Source organism: Bemisia tabaci, chromosome 8 (genome assembly GCF_918797505.1).
Source record: "Bemisia tabaci chromosome 8, PGI_BMITA_v3".
Classification (NCBI taxonomy): domain Eukaryota; kingdom Metazoa; phylum Arthropoda; class Insecta; order Hemiptera; family Aleyrodidae; genus Bemisia; species Bemisia tabaci.
Window position 1 is genome coordinate 20,788,818 of NC_092800.1, and position 23,117 is coordinate 20,811,934.

The 23,117-nt window shown below is 41.4% G+C and overlaps 1 protein-coding gene across 1 annotated transcript; it reads right to left on the bottom strand.

Annotated features, from left to right (window-relative positions):
- Window positions 1–12,254: 12,254 nt before the first annotated feature.
- LOC109032578 (cuticle protein 7-like) lies at window positions 12,255–14,411 on the bottom strand. The gene is made up of 2 exons (XM_072303562.1): window positions 14,400–14,411; window positions 12,255–12,848 (listed from the first exon to the last, which is right to left on the bottom strand). Exons 1-2 carry the CDS (start codon window positions 14,409–14,411, stop codon window positions 12,420–12,422), a joined length of 441 nt encoding a protein of 146 aa, XP_072159663.1. The 3' UTR covers window positions 12,255–12,419.
- Between the last annotated feature and the right edge of the window lie 8,706 nt (window positions 14,412–23,117).

The window sequence follows — 23,117 nt, forward strand, 5'->3', positions numbered from 1 at the left end:
CCCGTTACGGATATATGAGCCAAAATCAGAACTCGATTGATGGATTTAATCCATGAATACAGAAATATTGCCTCAGCTTACTGCCGCGATCGCAAATGCATGGTGTGATGAACCTTGTGACATATGACAGCATAGGTAAACAATGTCTCACAGAGTAATACGGTTAATCCGTTGTCTCTTAGGACGCCAGTGGCCGAACTGTTGAAATCTCAAGGACGTCTTTTGTGAAGCCCCGCTCAGCGTCCGAGATCACTTAACTGTTCTCTTTTTCTCCATCATCATCCGAGCGGTGAGATAGCTCAGTTAGCTACGCGACTGTTCTGATTCTGGGAGAGCGTCACTTTTTGTGCGAGCGGGGGTTCGAATCTCGTAGGGGACAGCTAATTTTTACTGGTTGTATTGAATGTTTTAGACCAATCATCTAACAATAATTAATACTTGGCAACTTAGGAAGCACATAGGTCCCTTACGATGCGTATTCGGGCATATGTGTAGAGTAAAAATATCGTACGTAGGGTGTCCCAAAAGTACCGGGACTGGTTCTGTAACTTCAAAAGTAAGATAGATACAGACATGATTTTGGTCTCATTTTAAAGATCAACTCAATACCTATCGATTAAAACCAAGATCAGCTCAATCGAATAAAAATTGACCGAGTTATGACAATTTGAAATTAGTGAGGAAAGTTTACCCCTACGGTTTTTAGGAAGATTTTTCGCTTACCAGGATTCAAAAAGTAAATATTCGTATCCACTTTCCTCCGAATCTTCCATAACTTCCTTTTGCTTTTCAAAGTACCGTCCATCAAACCGGATGCACTTTTTCATGCGCTCTTGCCACTTATCCAACATTGTTTTCCTGAATTCTTCCTCTGGGATGGAGTTGAAAAAGTTTTGAATTGCATTCTGGATTTCGGTCTTCGATACGAATCTTCGTCCGCGAAGCTCCTTTTTAAGCGTAGGAAACATCCAAAAATCACATGGAGCCAAGTCAGGGCTATAAGGGGGATGAGGGATTGTTTCAACTCCATTTTTACTCATAAATTCACGTGTTAAGCTCGATGTGTGAGGCCGCGCATTGTCTTGATGGAGTATCCACGAAGCTTTCAAGTCCGACCGTTTCCGGGAAATGTGCATTCTCAACTCCTTTAGTACTTTGCAATAATACGCACTGTCAACTGTTGTGTTTGATGGTACAAAATGTTGATAAATGACACCTCGAAAATAAAAAAACACAATAAGCATCACTTTATCGGCCGACTTTTCGATTTACGGCGATGAAGAATCTTCCTTAAAAACCGTAGGCGTAAACTTTCCTCGCTGATTTCAAATTGCCATAACTCGGTCAATTTTTATCCGATTGAGCTGATCTTGGTTTTAATCGATGGGTATTGAGTTGATCTTTAAAATGAGATCAAGATCATGTCTGTATCTATCTTACTTTCGAAGTTACAGAACAAGTTTTTTGGGATACCTTATGTATACTTTACGCCGAAAAAGCGAACCTGAAACTTAAATGCGTTAACTTCCTAAAACCATATATAATCCAACGAAAATAAATAATTGGTACATAACAGCTTTCTTGTATGCAAAGAAAATAATTAAAAATGTTAAAAAAGAGATGTCAACACAAAATTACATAGCCCCTTCAATTCAGAAGATACTACAAACGAACTGTACCTTAACATTTTCATATCCCAGAAGCTAACGTTCCCATGACGAATATTTCCATCGCTAGCGATTGCAAAATCCAACTTGTCATATTTCCTTTGATCACCTCGCACTGCTGCGATTTGTGAGATTGTGCAGTTTAAGTTGATCTTTTTTCGAAACTATTAGATACTTTCGACAGGGTGTATAATTATACTAGGGGGCCCTGCCCCTGACCGCTACGCGGCCCAACCCCCGGGAGGGCGCCTCGCGCCCTATACGCATATGTACAGGCAAAAATGTTCTTCCATTTTAATACACCATTTTGTGTTCGAGCTGCATCGATTTCAAAATTTTTAATGTAACACTCAGATTTGTAAATGATGAGGAATAGCTGGATGGAATGCAGGAAAAATTGAGTTAAACCTTATACCTTGGACCTTGAACCTTGAACCCTGAGCGATGCACCGTTCCTCAACTCTTCGAATGAGGAGCCCTTCACGAGCTTTTCCATTGTTTTATTGTTTATTCGAGTCGCTCAGGTAGAATCCCACACCTTGACGTTTCTAGCGGAAACGACATATCTCTCACGCTATTAACATTGGACTTAAGTGACATGAGCTTTAAAAGCTCTACAACATTAAAAGTTCGGAGTTTCATAATTTTTTGCACATCTACATCTACTACAGATGACATACATGTAAAGATCATCCTTATCAGTCCGGCAGTTCGTCAGAAATAGTGCTTCCAAGATTTTGCTTGTAGCTGTATAATATAGATTTTTCCCCCGAATTGAATTGATCAAAACAGACAGTGAGACAGTTAGTGGGGCCGCGAATCTCTGTTGGTTTAAAATGAGTGAAGTATGTTAAAAACTTGCGTTATATCCGTCCTGGCGTTCTCCACGTGTAAAATTCGAGGTGCTACGTTCATCGTTCCGTAAAGTAAGGCATTCAAGTTGCAAGAAGTTAGGTGATTCAGAAGTTTCTCCGCCTCCAAATCCCAGGAGAATCAGTGGCGTGGCGTGAATTGCGATGTATCGATTGTTATGCCATTTAAACCTATGGAAAAGGATCGATAAACAGGGTGTTCGCAACGAACACCTTAATAATCGATTCTTTGCCATAAGTTTAAATGGCATAACAATCGATATATCGCAAAGCACGCCACGCCACTGATGTACATAGGAAAACACTGTGGATAAATAACTACTATTTTAACTCCTGGGTTGCGGATAGCCATCTTGCCTCTACGATCACCTGTAGGCGAATTTACACAATTGCAGAAACTCAGGAATGAAATTAAATACTATTGATTTGCTAATGAAAAAATTATCAATAATTTTGCCTCTAGAATCGGGTGATCACCGCATTTGTGCAATTTCGCATAAACTTCCTTTCTCACGAGGTTTATCATTCTTGTGCACATTTTGAAATACTTCTCACTGTTACAGTTTTTCACCCTCATTTTCTTCTTTAAATTATAATACATTATGAGACCGCATTTTACAACAAGGAACTATAATTTCTGGATCAGTTTTAGAAACGACGTATTTATCATTAGTTTCCCTAAGAACATAAGTGTTTTTAAAGATGAGCCAGAAGTCATAGCTCCTAACTGCAATATGTGGTCCAATTTAGGCACAGGGTACCGCGCCGCATATTGAAATGTAGAATAACAAGTAGTGCACACTGAAAAAAAATTCTCGTCGTTTTTACCACGGTCCGTTGGTACCTTTACCATATCACTTTTTTACCAATTTTTGGTAATTTTACCAAGACAGACTGGTAAGCTTATCTAAAAACCGGTATTTCTACTGTTTTTCTCAGGTAAGAATACCACTTTTATTGGTAATCAATTCCCGGTAACTTTGCCATTTTATCTCGGTAATTCTACCGCACAGTCGATAAAAAATATTGGCGTTTTTACCAAGGTCCAGTAAAATAACCGAGAAAGTTCAATGATTTCTCGGTAAAATTACCAATTCCATAAATGTTAATTTTACCAAGAAAAAACTGGGATCAAATAGAACCCGGCATTCTTGGCAACCTTCTTCTTTTTTAGTAAATACACCGAGATTTTTTTTTCAATGCACTGTGTAAAAGAAAACCAACCGTGATTCTCATTGCCATGGTTAACACGGTGACACGCCTTTAATTTTTCAGAGGTTTCAAAAGGCTTATCACCGGAAGTTGTTGTTGAATGGTCTCGCGAAAAAGCAGCTGCTCAAGTGAGAATTTGCATGAGGAACTCGCGAGAAAAGCATGGGAGGAGGGAGCACTTGTTGTCTTGCATGATTGTCGCTCCTTATGCACAATTAAGTAAGTGCTTTCGCGTGACTTACGGCTGGGAAGTTACTTGATACGTCTCGTTTTCCAGCTTTGTTTGAATAGCTAATCCGCTATTTTATTAGCATCCAGCTCATTTTTGGTCGGCTGTAAGCCCAATTCCCGTGTTTTTCTACCGGTACCCGCTTGTAACTCCTCTTGTTTTAGGATCACAAGTGTTGCTTTAGCACACCATTTCAAAGGAAAATCTTTGTTTGAGGCTACCCAGTATCGTTTCCTCGGTTTCTGTTCCTCAAAGCAGAAGTTAAAGTGGTACAAGGTAACTTTAAAACGCCAACCTGCTAAAATGATAATGGAGATGTTGCATGTGTGAGGAATTCGCGATTTGACTGTTGATTCTTGTGTAAAAGTTCGCGAGAAGAGAGAGTCCACTTCTACATCAAGACAAACTCTCCATGCGAAGAAAAGGAGCAAATACATTGACAGGGCTGCCACTTTGTTTGGAGACTCTAAGGCTGAAAACACAGCGTCCCTGCTAATGTATTTGCTTCCTATCTTTGCATGGAGAGTTTGACTTGATGTAGACGTGGAATCTCAGGGTAGGGTTGGATATCCCCTCCATTCTGGCCTCAACTTGAGAGCTTTTTTTGAGCTTGGGAGTTGATTCCAGAGAAAACCAGTGGCACCATCGTGTCTCTCGCGAACTTTTACGTAAGAATTAATAGTCAACTCGCAAATTCCTCACACATGTAACATCTCCATTCGGAAGGAGAGCACACTTGTGTCACTCTTCGTTCCATAACCCGTGCAGTTGACAAGTACACGAAATACACCGTATCTAGATTAACCGCTTGATAAGGAAGAGCACCGAGCACAAACACGACCTTGCCCTAGCGCTTATCAAACGTGACTCCGACTTCAAATCAAAATGGGAAAAAAATGGAATCAAAGTGGAAAAACCAAGTAGGATTGAAAGCTTGGTCCTCCATCTGATCTGGATACCACGCGCCAACCATTGTGAGGGGGGTGGTTTTCGGGGTTGTTGTTGTGGATAATGAGTAGGCTTAAAGGTACATAGTACTGACGTATATTCTAGGTGAGGTTAGGTTACAAGGGTGCGGAGAAGCCGCGTTTTTATTGCGGGACGAGCCGCGTCTTAATGCGGGACGAAGCCGCGTCTTATAGCGGGACAAGCCGCGTCTATTGCGGGACAAGCCGCGGATTTGAGGGGGTCTACCCCAACTAAAGAGAACTTACTTTGACTGGTATTAACTTGTGACTGGATGCTCGGAGGCCCCGCCGGGTGCCTTTTATAGCTGATCGCCAGCCTCCCACCAAGTTGGTCCATGCAAGTTTGGAGATGGGAGACTGAGCGATCGAGCTGCTCGTTGCGGCCGGCGGAGGAAACTGCCTCGCAATGAGGCAAGTGCGCCAAGCGGGGCGGCCCGGCTCATCACCACTTGAGGTGATGGATTGACCCGGGTTGCGCCGTCACACCTTACGCACTCATCAAAATTGCGAAGCAATTTGCAAAAAGAAATTTTTTGACCTCACGAGAATTTTTAAGTCAATTATGGGCGCTGACAAGCTGCCGTTGTATTGACAAACATGTAAAATTAAAGACGTAAGCAATTTGCAAAAGACAGAAAAATTTTTGACTTTACGAGAATTTTTTAGTCAATTTTGGGCGCTGGCAAGCTGCCGTTGTATTGACAAAAATGTAAAATTAACACGTAAGCACTTTGCAAAAGAAAAAATTGACAAAAGTGTAAAATTAAACACACAAATATATATTATCTTAAAAATCTATTTAGAGCGAAAAAGTAATGATCAGTAAACACAATTGGAAGTGGGCGCTGACAAGCTGCCCGATTTTGCAGCGCGGCGCTAACAAGCTGCCGATACATGAGATAAGAGATTGGCGCTGACAAGCTGCCGATCAAATAAGCTAAGAGAACGGCGCTGAAAAGCTGCCGTGGGTATATTACCATATTTAAATATACAGTTAACTTAAATTTGTAGTATGAACTTAATAAGATTACACTAAGGACGGTGCTAATGAGCGGCCGTGTTTAAGATTTAGAAAAATTATAAAAATCAATTAATGTGGCTCTCATATGCGCCAATCTATGTCGGCTTGAGACGCAGCGTTTAGGGATACGGTTGGAATTGCCTTTTTCTTTTGTTTTGTATTCTTCTTCCGGCACGGCGGTTTTGTCGGGGTGGTCTATTGATGCACATTATTGTAGGAATGGGGTTATATATCGGTGATGGTGTGTAAGTTTGTTGTAATATTGGAGGTGGGGGGAGGGGGGGTGGGAAACAAATCAGGCGTAGAAGGGTTGTATTCCTCTGGGCTTACCACTGATGAAACCATTTGGCCGTGTCTTCGTGTCCTGTTTCTGACTGTCCATCTTCAGATCCTGAATGCGCCGTTAACACTGCGATTTGTTGTTCTTCGAATTCTTTATTGACAATGGAAAGCAGGTCAGCGCGAGCTTTTTTTAAGCTTATGTAATTATAGGGAATATCTCTGCACCCAAATTCCATGATTAGGCGAGCTTTATTAAATTTGGAGATATTTGCGTAATATTTTTGAGGGTCGTCATCAACTTCTGTAGGGGTTTTGTCGTATGTTGAGATTTTCAGCGGTACATCTAGGAGGGGGGTGGAGCTTGTGTGGGTCATGGGTCCATCCGGTACTGTTAAGTAGAGTTTATTGTATAAATATTGCTTGATTTCCGCTGCTGGTATTTCAGTTAGTCCACTCAGCATTTCGTGGGTTAAAATAGCTCTCTTCTTCGATTTTTTAGGATCAGTTATTTTGTGCAGGATGAGCTCGGCGTAGTTGTCTGCCCGTATCCGATAAGTTTTGTTGTTCACTGTGGTTTGAATGTAGCTCGTTTCGTCTTCCATTTTGGCGATGGTGGTCACGACTGGGGGGGGGGGGGGGTGGAGGGCTGTAATTAATTTGAATGTGGATGTGGCGCTACGGTACCACTGTATAACAGCGGGAGCTGCCTGATTTTGCGCTACAAGGAGCTGCAACTTACGCTCCGTATCGCCTTGACAATGGCGAGAGCGGGTGTAATCTTTGGCGCTACAATACCACTGTACAATAGTGGGAGCAGCCTGTCTGTACGCTCCTGATCGCCGTGACAATGGCGAGAGCCGGTGTAATCTTTGGCGCTTCAATACCAGTGTACAACAGTGGGAGCAGCCTGTCTATACGCTCCTGATCGCCGTGACAATGGCGAGAGCGGGTGTAATCTTTGGCGCTTCAATACCACTATACAATAGTGGGAGCAGCCTGTCTGTACGCTCCTGATCGCCGTGACAATGGCGAGAGCGGGTGGAGAAGAAGAAGAAGAAGAAGAAGAAAAAAAAAAATGTAAAAAAAAAAGAGAGAATTATTGTTGGCGTTACGGCACCGCTGTACAATAGCGGGAGCTGCCAAGGGGGGAGAGGGTTTAGTAGGGGGGGGGGGTGACCAAAATTTGTGCTGGGATGTCTTCTTGGCTGTAGAGCTGGGCTGTTGAGCAAGAGGCCGGATCACGTTAGCGCTTCTACCATTGTGAGAGGAGTGGTATTCGGGGTTGTTGTTGTGGATAATGAGTAGGCTTAAAGGTACATAGTACTGACGTATATTCTAGGTGAGGTTAGGTTACAAGGGTGCGGAGAAGCCGCGTCTTTATTGCGGGACGAGCCGCGTCTATTGCGGGACGAGGCCGCGTCTTATAGCGGGACAAGCCGCGTCTATTGCGGGACAAGCCGCGGATTTGAAGGGGTCTACTCCAACTAAAGAGAACTTACTCTGACTGGTATTAACTTGTGACTGGATGCTCGGAGGCCCCGCCGGGTGCCTTTTATAGCTGATCGCCAGCCTCCCACCAAGTTGGTCCATGCAAGTTTGGAGATGGGAGACTGAGCGATCGAACTGCTCGTTGCGGCCGGCGGAGGAAACTGCCTCGCAATGAGGCAAGTGCGCCAAGCGGGGCGGCCCGGCTCATCACCACTTGAGGTGATGGATTGACCCGGGTTGCGCCGCCACACAAACATCTTCTAATTGCGTGGAGAGCCCAACTTCTATTTCACGCAAGCCCTCAACAGGTCACTGCGCATTTGACAGTTTCCTACACTGCATCGGCGCATCAGTGCGCATCACCCTCTGACTCCTGTCCCTTCTGTGTAGGGGTTCCGGACTCCCCTGAACATACGCTCTTTAACTGTGAACATATTTACCTGACTGTAAACAACTTGAATCCAAGACTAGTGAGGTCTTTGTACAGGCAACTTCTTCCAGAAAATCATCACCCACTCAAGAGAAAGCTGGAAGCTAGTCAGTGACTATCTTACCTCAGTTCTGACTGTTGAGAAAAAGACTGTAGGCGACCTCCATTCCGATGGATGCCAACCGGCAATTTCCGGAGTCTCCAACATGTCTTGAACCTAGTCCTGGCCAAATAAAACCTCTGCCTGCATCAATAATTTTCATCTTTGATCGAGCTATATTCTGGCCTTTTCTTTCTTTTGACCGTATCTTCCACTCTACACTGTTAAAAATCGTTGATTCCGTCTGACGGACGATGCTTTCTAACTCACGATCGGTAATTTTTGCGAGTTCTTGCCATCAAGAAAGTAATCGATCAATTTCAGCTGGTTTTCTCTCGTTCAGTTTTGATCGTAACTCGGGTTTCAGTTTATCCACTTCGTCTGCTATCAAACCTGGTTTTGATTATTCATTTGCGATTTCTCCGTTCCTATGCCGTGCTATTTTCTGTGATCAAGAGGGCTGTATTTTTACTGTCAGAAAATGATCCTGTGAACCCCTTTAATGTGACAAATTAATGAAGGAATAAAAAAAAAAAATCTTTTAATTGTCCCTCACTTTCGGGGTGCCGAACTTGTTTTTCTCTTTGACGATGAATTTCCGCCCATCTGTTTTTGTGAGTGTAGTAACTTTCCCTTTGTTCGCTTCCTATTGTATTTATCCTCTCCTCTTCCTTCATTTTCTTCTTCATCTCGTGGTTCTTAAATGCTTGCCGTCGCATCTGATCTAGTTTGTTCAAATCATTCACCAACGAGACGAATCTTAACAATTTCTTGGCAAGGTAATAGTTATCTTAACAAGAAAATAGAACAACGAATGTCACACAAAAATACGAACATATTCAGCAATCATGAAAAAATTAAAAATTGCAGTAGGAATTTAAAAATTTTGCAAAGAAAGAGAACGGTGCGAAAGTTCGAGAAAAATTAGAAAATGGCAAAAGTCAGTGATAAGATTGAACATTTTAAAATGTTGAAAATATTTCGGAAAGTCAGAAACTTCTAAATTACGCGAATATCCTTGAAAAATCAAAGGTGAAAAAAAGTTGAGTATTTCACTTTGATGTTCATGTTTGATATCACTTGACTCTAAACAAAAATAACTACATATTAGAAGAGTACACGAAGTTCAAACTGACGGACTGCTGGAACTGCTGGAAAGAGGGTTTCGGGACCATGTCACATCAGGTGCGGCACCGTGTTACGATCGGTGATTGAAACATGGAGTTTTCCGTAGGATGTCACCATTGTTGCAGACGATGGGTTGAAATAGCTATCAAAGTGGGAAAGCAGGTTGAACAAATTATCGAAAAACGCTGTCTGACTTTTGCTTTGTATGAAGACTGGGATCGTAACAAATGGTATAAGTTTCTTCGGGAGCCACAAGAGGTTGGCGCTGCTAGGTGGAAATGTAAAACCGAAGTGGCGTCTCCTACAGAGCTCCGAGCCGCTTCGCACAGCCTTATCACCTCATCCTCCTTAACTGCCGCAGAGATTAAAAAACATAAAAAAGAAAGATGCGGTCGATTGATCACGCCAACGAGTAAGTGAAGCTTGCTGGTGGCTCAAAATTTAGGATTCATAGAGTGAGAGCGAAAACATGGGAGTAAGAGAGGTGGAAACACTCTATGAAAAATATCGTTGCGCTATGCGCGACACTTCCCTAGTCATGTCATTTGTTTAGTCATGGACAACTATATGTGACCCTGTCAAAGTCGACTCCCAAAAAAGGAATCAAAATTTAGAGAAAGGAGAAAGTCATTAAGAATATTGTTTGACGAGAAATTTTTCTTCAAAACCTTGTTTTATTATTAAATTATAATTATTTGCTCACTACCCGCCAGCAGGCGAATTCGACGATTTCGCTGGCCGCGAAGCGATCTTTGGGGCACGCAGCACTCCGGGGGTTGGGCCGCGTAGCAGCTAGGGGGCAGAGTCCCCTACTGTTTTAATAAAGGAATTCCGAAGGCTGCCTGACATATCGTCGCTCCTTTGACGTAAGGGCGTATCTCGATTTGCACATGAGCCCCAGAAAGCATGGATTTATATGGAGAACAGGGCTCAAGTGGAAATCGAGATACGCCCATGACGACCTCCGAGAGCGGGTGCCTGATCCTAACAAAAAATACTATCAAGCTAAGGAATAAAGTTGTATGAGCCTTCAGGCGTTGCCATATTTCCTTTCATAACCGACGAATCTACTGGGAAAATTCTAAATATTTCGCCTCCAATTTTTCAGACAATTGTATTCCAAATTGAATCTAAAATATCTGAAAATTTTGAGGAAAAATACGCTTGACTTTCCTCAAAAATACACGTTTTATTTGGGGGATTTTGGCAACTCTCGAATGTTTATACGGCGTTCCTCCTTAACACGGTAGAATGTATCCGTCAAAAATGAAGATTCACTTTGTTTCGACCTATCTCGTTGAACATATTCATCTCTGAAAATGTCTCACCCGGGTGCCTCTTCAAGGCTCAGGGCTCGGGAGTGCTCTTGCGAAATTCTCATCAAACTGATAGAGTTTTACAGGCGAGAAATAGAGGAAACACCTCCACGCCCCCGCCCCTCCCGGTAAGAGCGTCTTCCGAAGCATCACAACTTATTTGAATTGATGTGCGAGTATGGCTTCATCCAAGCAAGACTATACTAAAATATTATTTTTATATCGAGAGTCAGGCGTGATATGCCGGCTCGTGTGACCCGCCCGGCGCCCCGGAAAATTACCTCTCCAGTTTCCTTCCATTTGCGAGCCTGTCTACTGTCTACAGCTTTCCATCTTTCATCCCGCCGCTTTAGAGTTGCCAAATTGCCAATTATATTTTAAGTTTTGTAAATTCATCAATTCTAGAAAAGGTCATCGCCATCTTCCGGCCGAGTATTACAATCGCCTTGCAACGTTTCAAAATTTCCGATCCCATCTAATTTTTTCGCGACTTCTCCGCGCCTACATTCTAGTCTACCTCTCCTGCATAGTGACCTCTTTTTGAAGCCAAATGAGCTCATTAAAACGCGTAAATTACTGAAAGCAGCTCATGCGGCGGTTTTCCTTAGCACAACAGAGTAGTGGCTCCTCTTGGTGGTGCAAATCTATTCAAATGACGAAAGGTTCTATGGCAGTGGCGTGGCGTGCTTTGCGATATATCGATTGTTATATCATTTAAACCTATGGAAAAGGATCGATAAACAGAGTGTTTGCAGCGAACACCTTAATAATCGATTCTTTACCATAGGTTTAAATGGCATAACAATCGATGCATCGCAAAGCACGCCACGCCACTGTTCTACGGTGTGATGCAAGTGTGACGCAGGAAATTGCTCCAATGTTGAACTAAGTCGGTAAGCTTTGCCGTTAACATTCGTTAGTTGCGCCGATCAAAGGAATCTAGGTCCCGGAATCCCCAGGGCTGAATGAGACGTATGCATCTGGCGAAGGGGGGGGGGGGAGCGGGATACGGAAGGGCTCCAGGTGGAGGGGTGACGCGTAAGCCAGGGCGTATACTGCCGTGCTAAGGGAAAACGCCGTATGAACATTCGAGAGTTGCCGAATTTCCTTCGATAAAATGTTTATTTTCGATGAAAACTTTGAATATTTTCCCTAGAAATTTTCTGGAACTTTAGGTGAAATTGCGAACAAAATTATCTAAAAAATTGGAAGAAACATATTTACAAATTTCCCCAAAAATTCGTGATTTACTAAAGGAAATCTGGCATCGTCTTGAGGCTCATACGGCGTTTTTCCTTAGCATGGCTTTATAGCAGTCACTGGAGAAGCCTTGTTCAGGAGGAATAGGAGCAATGCCTGTTCGACCCGCAAACACGGCTGTTACACATTACAGAGAGGTGTTGGCAATAAGCGATATGCACTTCTGTTTAGTGCAATTTGCTTCGTTTGTAATTTCAAACGTTTGCCGAGGATGAGGTATTAGAATCAAGTGCTATCAGTGTCATTAGAAATTTTAATTCGTCATTTAATCATTTGAAAGGGTGAACATTTTAGTTTTTATAGCTCAAAACTTTAGTGATTAAATGCTCTTGTATAGTTGGAAGCCTTATTTTTAAAACTTTTATATGGACGTTTTTCTGCCAAACAGAACCAGAGACAGGTGGGAAAGAAGGGAATGAGCTCGTTAGTGAAATGACCAGGAGGTTTTAGACATGCTTTCCGTAGACTGTAGCAGCGCGGTAGACAGGCGAGTAGTTGACGGGGGCGGAGATGGGGTGTTGACCACCCTCCTTGTGGATGGTAGCCTCGAAGCCGTGTCCGTTGTCAGCGTAATGGACGACTCGCTTGCTGCCGTCAGCCTCGTAAAGGGAGTAGAAGCCCTTGACGTAGTGACCGTCTCGGGACTCAGCTTGTGCCTTCACGTCATGGGTATGAGGATCGTGGACGCTGTACTCGAATTTGTAGCTGGGGTACGCGTCGTGGTGCGACTCGTGGCCGTAAGACTCCGCACCGTGGCCGTAACTTCCGTAAGATGTCGCCGGTGCATGTCCATGTGATGGAGCTGCCTTCACGTATGCTGAGGAGCTAGCGTAACCGCAGCTAGCCACGGTTGCAAGGGCAGCCAAGATGCAGAACTGTTACGGAAGATAACAATATGCGTTAATTGCGTGTTTTTGCTTAAAATCTGTGGTACAGCAAACATCAGGGTTGCCACAGTTAGGAAATACCCGGAAAACCGAGGAATGTCAGGGAATTTTAAAAAAATCAGGGAAAACCTGGAAATGCCAGAGGAAAATTTTTAATTCACCTTTAATAGCTTTCTTGAATGCATTTGACGTTTAGGACACCAAATTTTACCTGAAAGCTTTTTCAGATTATGTCTTTCGGGCCTTGTGGCATATCTTCAATTATATGGAAATTTTACTCAAATGTGCTAGGGAAATCAGGGGAATGTCAGGGAAATTCATTTTCTGAATTTTGTGGCAACCCTAAAACGTTTAAAACTAATTAAACTAAGTTCGTCCGATTATAGTCGCCGGATTGAGAAAAATATCCCCAAATCTTAATGGATATCGACTGTGAGACTATCATACTGCGTGTCATGTTTGTGGCGTTTGAAAATCTCCCCCCCCCCCACAATTTATTTTTTAAAGGAAAACAAATCGGTGTCATTCCTTGAATTTTTCTCAGAGTTTTCTTCCCACATAAGAGAAAAATCACGGAAGTTTTTAAGTTTTGACGTTGCGTGGTTTCCCGTTTAAAAATAAAGTATGACAGGAATTCTGCAACGTCGCAAACCAAGATATGTAAGTTTCAATGTCGACATGCAGAACATTTTCCCCCCAAAAAATTACTCGAATCCCTTTTCGCGGGCACATTGTTTAAATATACTCGGATATACAGTATATGTGAAAAAATGTGTTACGCGAGCATGTAAGCATATTGCGATTGGATGTGTTCCATAGCATTATTTTGAGCCACTAGAATTGTAAGTAATAAATGTTCGAATGTTATGATAAATGAAAAATGTCAGTCTCACAAGAGTGAAAATTACAGGTGCTAGAGCATAGAATACATGAAAGCATAAATGATATAATGTGAATTGACCTCGTTCGAGACTCTGCTTTTAAAACATATAACTTTAAAATGGATATACAAATGGCTTACTGCGAAAAAAATGGATATTGAGCTTGAACTATTCTACATGAAAACCATGCGAAAATTCAAAAAATCTTTGGCTTTTTCGCCTCATCCCTGTGGAAATTATACTTGAGCAAGCGTTAAAGAGAATAATACCTATAAACTAGATCTTCAATGAACTCTGTAGACTTGTCATTATTGTGTAGCAAATATGACTGAAAATAGTTCCCGAAAGAACTGGATGTATTTCTGTCAAACAGAACTATGCACATTCAGTCAAGAGCCCTGAGACGCATCAAAATGTATGAACATCAGGGCTCATGTCATAATGCACGTAGTTCTGTTTGGCAGAAATACGTCCAAGTGTCTGCGCGATCAAAGTGGGTGCGACTAATGTTAAAGGTAGGGAGTTCCATATCTCACTAATTGACCACAACTCCGCGAATACTTAAGCATCAAACAAACAGTACTATATGTCTACAAGTTTTAAGACGTATTATTCCTAAGTACCAAAATTTAAACGATTTAGAGAATGCTAAGCTTACCTTGAAGACCATTTTGACGAGCTAGGTTAGATGAAGTCTGTTTTGAAGCACGATTATGACTGATGATAGAATGAGCATTACCGTGAGCTTTATATACCTATAACTCATAAAAGTGGACGTATTTCTGCCAAACTGAACTAAGTGCATCATGACGTGAGCCTTGTTATGCATACATTCTTATGGGTCTCAGGGCTCATGGCATGATGCATATAGTTCCGTCTGGCAGAAATATGTTCAAGGGAAAGACGAATTGAAGTCAAGCGTAAAGGACAGGATTTGCTCAAACTTGAGCAATGCGCATCTGGAAGAAACGTCATAAGCGTGAATCATTTCGTGGGGTTTTTTTTTTGCATAATGCAGGTCATGGGGCCTGTCAACCATGAAATAAACTTAAGAATGCAAACATTCGCACGGAAAGAGAGAGAGAGAGAAGAAGAAGATGAAAAATTGCAACTTTGATTCCTATAGGATACCAACAACAGGAGACTCATGAATGAGGAAAACACGTGACAAAGATGCATAATTTTTACAATTTTATTTTTCAAGTGCTAATGCATTTCAGGACTCAGTCCCTTCATCAGAGCTGAAAGATACATCGCCAAGTCACAAAAAGTTACATGTTAGAAAAATATAATAAACTTACATAACAAGAGAAAAACTGGAGGCACGGTAAAACAGATATTAATAAAAATTGCAGCATAATTTTCATATCATTTGGGGTTTTCGGGAGCTGTATCGACTCTTGCGCCGAATTTCACTTCTAAATTTTGAAAAGTGTTCCTCCGGAGAACACATTACATCCGTGTTCAGTGGTGGTAACGGTAACTTGAAACCCAAAATGAGGGGCTGGGAGGACAAGGCGCACAAGTGCAGTTTTTGCACTTCGAGAAATACGTGTTAGAAGTTCCGAAATTACACGACCCTAATGGCGGAAAGTAAGTTCAAACTGACTTTCTGATGCTTAAAAATTGGAATTTGGGTGCGAATTTTTCACAGAATATGCATGAAGACTAGTTTTCCTTGAAATCATTAATATCTCAATTTCTTCAAAAACTGCTTTTGTGTGCCTTGTCCTCCAAGCCCCTTAATTGTTCTTCATATTACTGCCGAAGAGCATGATAGATTAGTTTTTATTATACAACCATGGATACAGTGTCCGTATTTGACAAAGAACAATCATGAGTTTCTTCGTTTTGTTGAAATTACACTGTCTAAAAAAAAGTTGGGAAATACTAAAATGCACCACCAGACAAAATAAGAAATCAAACAGTACAGCACATGTTTGCTCATCAAAATTTTACACAAAGAATCGCGGAATATATCAAAATATTTCAAAATTAACTCTTAAGTGAGAAATAGATTTTGTCGTTTACATTCTAAATAGTAAATTCAAACTTTCCACTCGCGGAAAAGACATCATTCACGCAGACCCAGTCAAAAGCATTGAAATCAACATATTATTTTACGGTAGGCGTAGAGTCTGTGTTTTTGTCTCGGACACTGTGAATCGTTAGTACACGAGAGATTGAAATGTCGATACAACTATTCGAACACCGGGATGCGCCGGGTGGTATCTGTCGTATTTGAAGGCGGTTTCCGTTCCGTGACTCATTCCCCAGTTTATCGCCGCCTAGCTACTTCTACGAGTTAGCCGGTGTGCGGTCAAATTTCTCCTTCGGAAATATTAGTATCTCACTTTGTTCAAAAGCTGCACCTTGTCCTCCAAGCCCCTCAAATCAAGGCGTTACAGTTGTGGATGTGAGAGTGGCAACCCGCACTCGGTATCGGTTTGCCGCCTCTCATTACAAAGCACCGGAGCCGCAGCACCTGCTCTCGCAAGTAAACAATGATTATTGATGATTATCGTCGTGCCAGGGCTGTACCCGTACCGCCAACTTAATCTCAGCCCTTTCACGCAGCAACTTCTGTTCAACCCCCGGGGCTCATGTGCTCTCGGCGTAACTCCATCTGAAAGCACTCGTATGTGCTAAAGCTGTTTCCAGCTCCGCCTTGTTACTGATACTGATGAAAGCACAGTGACGCTCAAAATTCAAATTTTCTGCTGAATTTTGTCAATCTAATTTGAAGGGCCTGGAGGTCAATGCGCATAAGTTAAGTTTTTGAAAAATTGAGGTATTGATACGTTATTCCTCGAGGGAGCTGCACTAACTGCTGTCGTGAGTAAAATGCGGTACCCCTCTCTGCCAAATTCCAATCTTAAAATTCGTTTGTCTTGTTTCCAAAACATAACATCATATGAGCACGGAACATATCTTTGACATGAAATGACTTTTCCATGAAAAAACATGTCTTGTGATGTCGTAATTCTGACCTTGTTTGATGCGCCATGCTGTAAAAACACACGATTTTCGCTCTTTCCATATTGAAGGCAGATCTTAATGTCAATAAGAGTCGTTTGTCTAAGACTAGAGAAGATGTCTTGTGATGCCTTAATGCTGACCCTGTTTAGTGCGCCATGCTGTAAAAACACACGATTTTAGCTCACCCCATATTGAAGGCAGATCTTAAAGTCAATAAGAGTCGTTTGTCTACAACTAGAGAACATAGTTTCCATAAAAGAGTAAAGACCGACAAAGGGTGGAATGCAAACACACTAGGAAGATTCAATTGGAGCACAGGAATCAATTTTAAATGCATGCAAATCACGGGCCAAATTGATTCCAACGCCGCACAGTGGATCGAGTCAATCGGAGAGGTCGGATATGGAAATTTTGATGTTTATTTCCCCACATTTTAAATTTCAAGGGGTTTTTCTAGAGGATAATTTCACGAGGAAACCCATGAAACCACTTTTAGAACCTCAAAGTTTTGTATAAACGGCGTTTTAAGCTTTTAAAGTTTCCAAATGGAGATGTTGCATGTGTGAGGGATTTGCGATTTGACTGCTGTCTCTTATGTAAAAGTTCACGAAAAACATGATGGTGCCACTGGTTTTCTCTGAAATCATCTCCCAAGCTCAAAAAAAGCTCTCAAAGTGAGGCCAAAATGGAGGGGATATCCCGCCCTACCCTGAGAGTTCACCTCTACATCAAAACAAACTCTCCATGCAAAGATAGGGAGCAAATACATTAGCAGTGATGCCGTGTTTTCAGTTTTGGAGTCCCCAAATAAAGTGGCAGCTCTGTCAATGCATTTGCTCCCTATCTTTGCTTGGAGAGTTTGTCTTGATGTAGACGTGGACTCTCAGGGTAGGGTGGGATATCCCCTCCATTTTGGCCTCAACTTGAGAGCTTTTTTTGAGCTTGGGAGATGATTTCAGAGAAAACCAGTGGCACCATCATGTTTCTCGCGAACTTTTGCATACGAATCAACAGTCAAATCGCAAATTCCTCACACCTGCAACATCTCCATTTCACGAGAAAACCCAGGAAACCACTTTTAGAACTTCAAAATTCTGTATAAACGGCGTTTTAAGCTTTTAAGGTTTCCAAATTTTGTCCGACTTCTCATGTTGACGCGATCCAGTGTGCGCCGCGCAGGGCTTAGGCGTGATTAAATTCGTTCTCATCGGTCTGAGCTCGGTTTATGGCGAGTGAATCTGCATAGGATGCGGTTAGCGTCGAGTATTTAAATTCCTGATCCCGCCAATTCACCAACTCTCCTAACGAGTTATCCCACTTCCGAGGGAGGCTTTTATGAGGTGAGTTTGACGATTTGCGCACCATGTCTGCCGTGCTAAGATAAAACGCCGTATGAGCCTTCAGGTGTTGCCAAATTTCCCCCGGCAAATCACTAATTTTCAGGGAGATTTTTGAATATTTTTCTGCCAATTTCTCAGATATTTTTGTTTGTAATTTGATCTAAAACTTCAGAAAATGTCAAGGAAAAATATTCATAATTTTCCTCAATAATAAACATTTCATCGAAGGAAATTTGGCAACTCTCGAATGTTCATACGGCGTTCCTCCTTAGCACGGCAGATGTCCTCCCTATCCGTAACGCGAAGGAAAAACGCCGTATGACCTCTCAGACCTCGCCAGAATTCTTTTAGTAATGTAGAATTTTCAAAAAATCTGTTGGTTATTTTTAGCCAAATTTTTTATGGAATTTAATTTGCGATTTGATCTATATGATTCAAAAATTTCAAGGAAAAATACTCATGAATTTCCTCCAAAATGAATCTCAAATGGGTTATCCCATTTCCGAGGCTTTTATGAGGTGAGTTTGGAGTTTCGCGCATCATGTCCTCCCTATCTGCAACGCCAAGGAAAAACGCCGTATAACCTCTCAGACCTCACCAGAAATCCCCTGGGAAACTGAAATTTTCAAAAATCTTCTGATTTTTTTGCCCAATTTTTCAGAGAGTTTAATTTTTGCAATTTAATCTACACAATCCAAAAATTTAAAAAAAAAAATAATCATGAATTTCCTCAAAAATGAATGTTTTATGAAGCGAAATTTGACAACATCCAGGAAAGAGGTAAATACTCTGAAGACTCCATTAAACCCTAAAGCCGCTTAGGTGTCTCTAACCTCTCCATAGATAGGCTTATTCTATTAAATGTCCTCATCGCTGTCCATACCATTTAACGGTTTAACCCTCTGCAAAACTGTTAAAAGGGAAATGTCTTATTATTCCAAGGTCTCGATCTTAGTTATGCGATGTTTTGTCCCCTTTTCGCGCCAATAATTGACTCAAAGTTACGCCAAACCCTGTCTGAATACGATAAAAACTTAACAAAATTCTTACAATATATCAGTTATTTTCAAAAGTACACAATCCATAAATAGTTTGTACTACCTGCTAATGCCAGTTAATATGCAAAAATGTGTATCTTTTCTCCGTTATTTCATAATCTACTCTCCTATTTAATTTTTTTTAAAGAACACGAACCAACACCATGCCTAGATACTTTCACAGAATATTCTTTGCTCACCGAGGAAAAATTACGGAAGTTTTCAAGGTATGATTTTCAGTCATTTTCCTATAAGAAATGAATTATTGTCGGTAAGTCTGCAACGTCGCAAACTGAGACACGCACTCCAGCGATAGGTTGGGGATAATTTATTAGCAATTGCCGGGAATTATATATTCACTCGGTGAAATGAAATATTTCGCATCGGCATGAGGGTCTCAGTAACAAGTGAAGTACGCGAGAAGCACGATCTTCAAAACGCCTTCAATTGTCCGTGATACTCACGCCCTACCACGGAGTTAGTTTAGTTGCCTATCCGAGTCGAACCTAACTTCTAAGGTCTCGGGCTTTACTACCAGCTGCCCGCGTTCGCGAGTGCGTCAGCCGAATGAGCTAGCTGTTCCTATGCATTCAAGGAGAAAAAATACGTCAAATCTTTTTATAATACAAGAAAAAAATCATCATTATCACCATGAAATCACAGAAAATATTCAGTAAGAGTTTTAACGGAATATAAATGCACTTGCTTTTTCCTGTCATATATGGAATGTTGTAGCAGAAACTCCGAGACACCGCAACCAAGAAAGTGACTTCCCTGCACTGCCATGCCAAGGAAGAGCACCGTATGAGCCTTCAGACGTTGCCAAATTTCCTTCGATAAAAACCGATTTCACAGGGAAAATTGTAAATATTTTTTTCCAAGATTTTCAGACAGTTTCGTACGGAATTTAATCTGATAGATCTGAAAATTGCAGAAGAAAATGTGCATGAATGTCGTCAAAAATACATGTTTTATCAATTAAAATTTGAAAACACTCGAATTTTCGTACGGTGTTCTTCCTTAGCACGGCAGTACACCAGAGGAGCGAGCATATGAGTCGCAAATCTCGGAGAAAAATTCAACTCGGAGCGGATCGTTAGATGCATTCCAAGCTCGTCTGGCGCGGAGGCCTACATACCATTATCGATGCAACGTGTTTCCAACTACCTGACGGGGGATTAGTGCAGGAGCATTCACATGCATTTGAATCACGTAAGAACCTCCCCACCCCTTTCTACCCCTTTCCATCCCTCCGCCGAAAGGTTGCGAACATCCGGGCCCGCGCCTGCCTCCCCGATTCATCCCTTATGACTCGCAACGCTTCTTCGATGCAAAAGCGGCCACGTGCTTCTTGCCACGTTGCCAGGTTTAATTAAAGGAGTTGAATATCGACGAAAGTCGAGGAATTTTTAAGAATTCCATTTGAGGAATTAAAAATAGAGATTGGCGAAAATTATTTGGTTAATCAGCAATGTCGATCAATCGTCTCAATGGAGAATTAGAATGCAATTTTTTTATTGCTTCATCTGAAAGAGCTTAAAGAGCTGATTTCACGGTATTTTTCATATTTTTTTCTGATGTGGGAAATAGTATACAAATATATTTAAAGTGAGAAAATGCACCGCCTAGTGACGGCATTTCCACTTTAAACGCATGTATTTTGGCAGATTAGATCATTTTGTCATATCCTTTCCAATAATTGTTCAAGTCATGAACCAAGGGTATCCTCGTTTCAGTTCCCTTAGTAGTTTCCACTTAAATACGAAATTCATCAAATTTCAGACACCTTCAAATTCCCTACTGGTCGAATAATTGGACTAAGTTAAGCAGAAAGAAACCAACCCACATTTTGGAAAAAGTGAGTTATGAGTGGTTTTGAACTCAACCACTGCTTTACTATCTATCGCCGAAAACTCAAAGTTTTTGTTGGAGCAAATTTTGCAGAAATTGAACTTGAAGTTTATCTTTTACATTGAGTCTTATGCAGGAGCCAAACTTTAAACCTCTTTTTCTCGGTTCGATCCCTATGTGGCTTGGTTCCTTTGTGTTTAACTCCGTCCAATGGACAATTAATATATCTTATCATGTAGATAATTCTAAGGACCGAGCATCTACTCAATGTTGCCGCACCAATTTCACTAAATTCCGAATTATTCGCGTTCAACTTTAATTGAAAAAGTGTACGTTGAGGGCTGAGGAGCAGTTCCTTTCTCTTGACTTACAATTTTGGCAAAATTTTTTTCCAAAGATTTCCGAGTCATCAAGGCTTGAAATTTATAACTAGTTTATTGATGACAGTTTTTGGAACCTGAGATTTTTTCTATAGAGAAGGTAATTCATTCGAATGTGAGCGAGGTTTTAACAGAAGAAGAATCCAAATGTTGCGTGACTGAAGGTACCTCAAAAGCGCTTTTGAATGAAACTCATGGCATCATCGCTGTGTGTACGAATCCAAGGAAGCGCAGCAGTTCCTGCCCTTGTCGCGAGGAGCGCTTCCGGCGCATTCATACCCGGAAGCCGAGTTCCAGTTCCTGGAGGAATAGTCCTTGCGAGCAAGTCCCTTTCATTGCCAGTGAATTATCTTGGAGAGGTCGTGATGAACAGCGGGCTGCTACCGCTCAGGTCCCAGACACACTTCGGGAAAACTCTTCACGGTTAATTTAACCCTCGGTTATGCAAATATTCCAGCAGGCGTGATGTTTCCTGGGTTCGCGAGAAATCTTTTCTAAGGAGAATATTTTCGAAAAAACTTGAACACGATTAAAATACTTCAGACGAAGCTCACAGCGTCCTATTAGGTGTTTTCAAGTCCTTCCTATTCCTCAGACCAATCAGCGCTTTTCCGGACGAAGGGACGTAACTCCACTCCATGGTTGCAAAATTGTCCCAGAAATTCAAGTTTTTACAAGAATGTACAATGCATTTCGTCAATATTTCTTATCTGCATTCACGATACAGAAGAAAACATCATGAAATTCATGCATTTGCAAGTCGCGTTCTCTGGTTGAAAATGTCAATGGCGAGGAAAATTGCAAATTGAATGTGACTTCTTTAGCGAAGGAAACGTGCTGTTTATTCGAATCGTGTTATGTCCTTTCGTCCATGAAGATACTTTGATAACATGCGGCTTGAGACTATCGACCTTGTTAGTTCCATTGTACAATCGTGGTTAGTATGATGCTGTAATGTTGCAGTGTTGCTAAGGCGGTTTCAGACTTTTCTAAGTCAAGTGGTTCATATAACCAATTATGAATTTTACAATCAAATCTTCATTCTAAAGAGGAATAAAAAAAACCCTTTATTTGCAGATTCGTCCTTAAAAACATCGACTAGGAAATTACTCTTGATTCAATCAGAATTTAGCTTAAATCAAAACCAAGCCTCTTAATTTAGCGATTTTTTGATTCGAGCAAAATCCGATTGAATCAAGAGCATTTTTTCTTTTCAATGTTTTCAAGAGTCTGGACTCTAGATCCAATGTGTTTTTTTCCAGTGCTTAATCAAAAATTGGCGCTCTACGACTTCTTAAATTTTCCAAAATACCCAAGGGTCTCCATAAATTGTTATGTATGATAAACACTAATAACTGTACATGAGCTCGTTGTTCTATAGATTCCGAATTTTGACCGCGGTCCTTTATTGTTATCTGAAGTCCGAGGGCTTAAGGTTTAATGAAAGGAAATTGCCAAGTATCGGTTTGAAGAAGGGGGGGGGGGGCTGTTTTCAACATTCTCCAGAAAGGATAATTTCCGGAACTGGTGATTTAGAATCACGTAGTGTGGTATCAAAGTGAGAACAGCACCGGGACTCGAACGTTAGATACACCGTCACATTTACAGGAGAATGTATTGTTTTTTTCATAAATTGCACCAACAAGTGCACTCATGTCGTCCTATCTGGCAACATTGCGACAGGAAACTTGTCAAAGCCGACGTCAAAGCATGGAATGAAGACGCTTCCTCTCGGTGCGGTACTTCAATAATGATCAGCTCTTCTGCTTTTAATAATCTGTTATCGAAC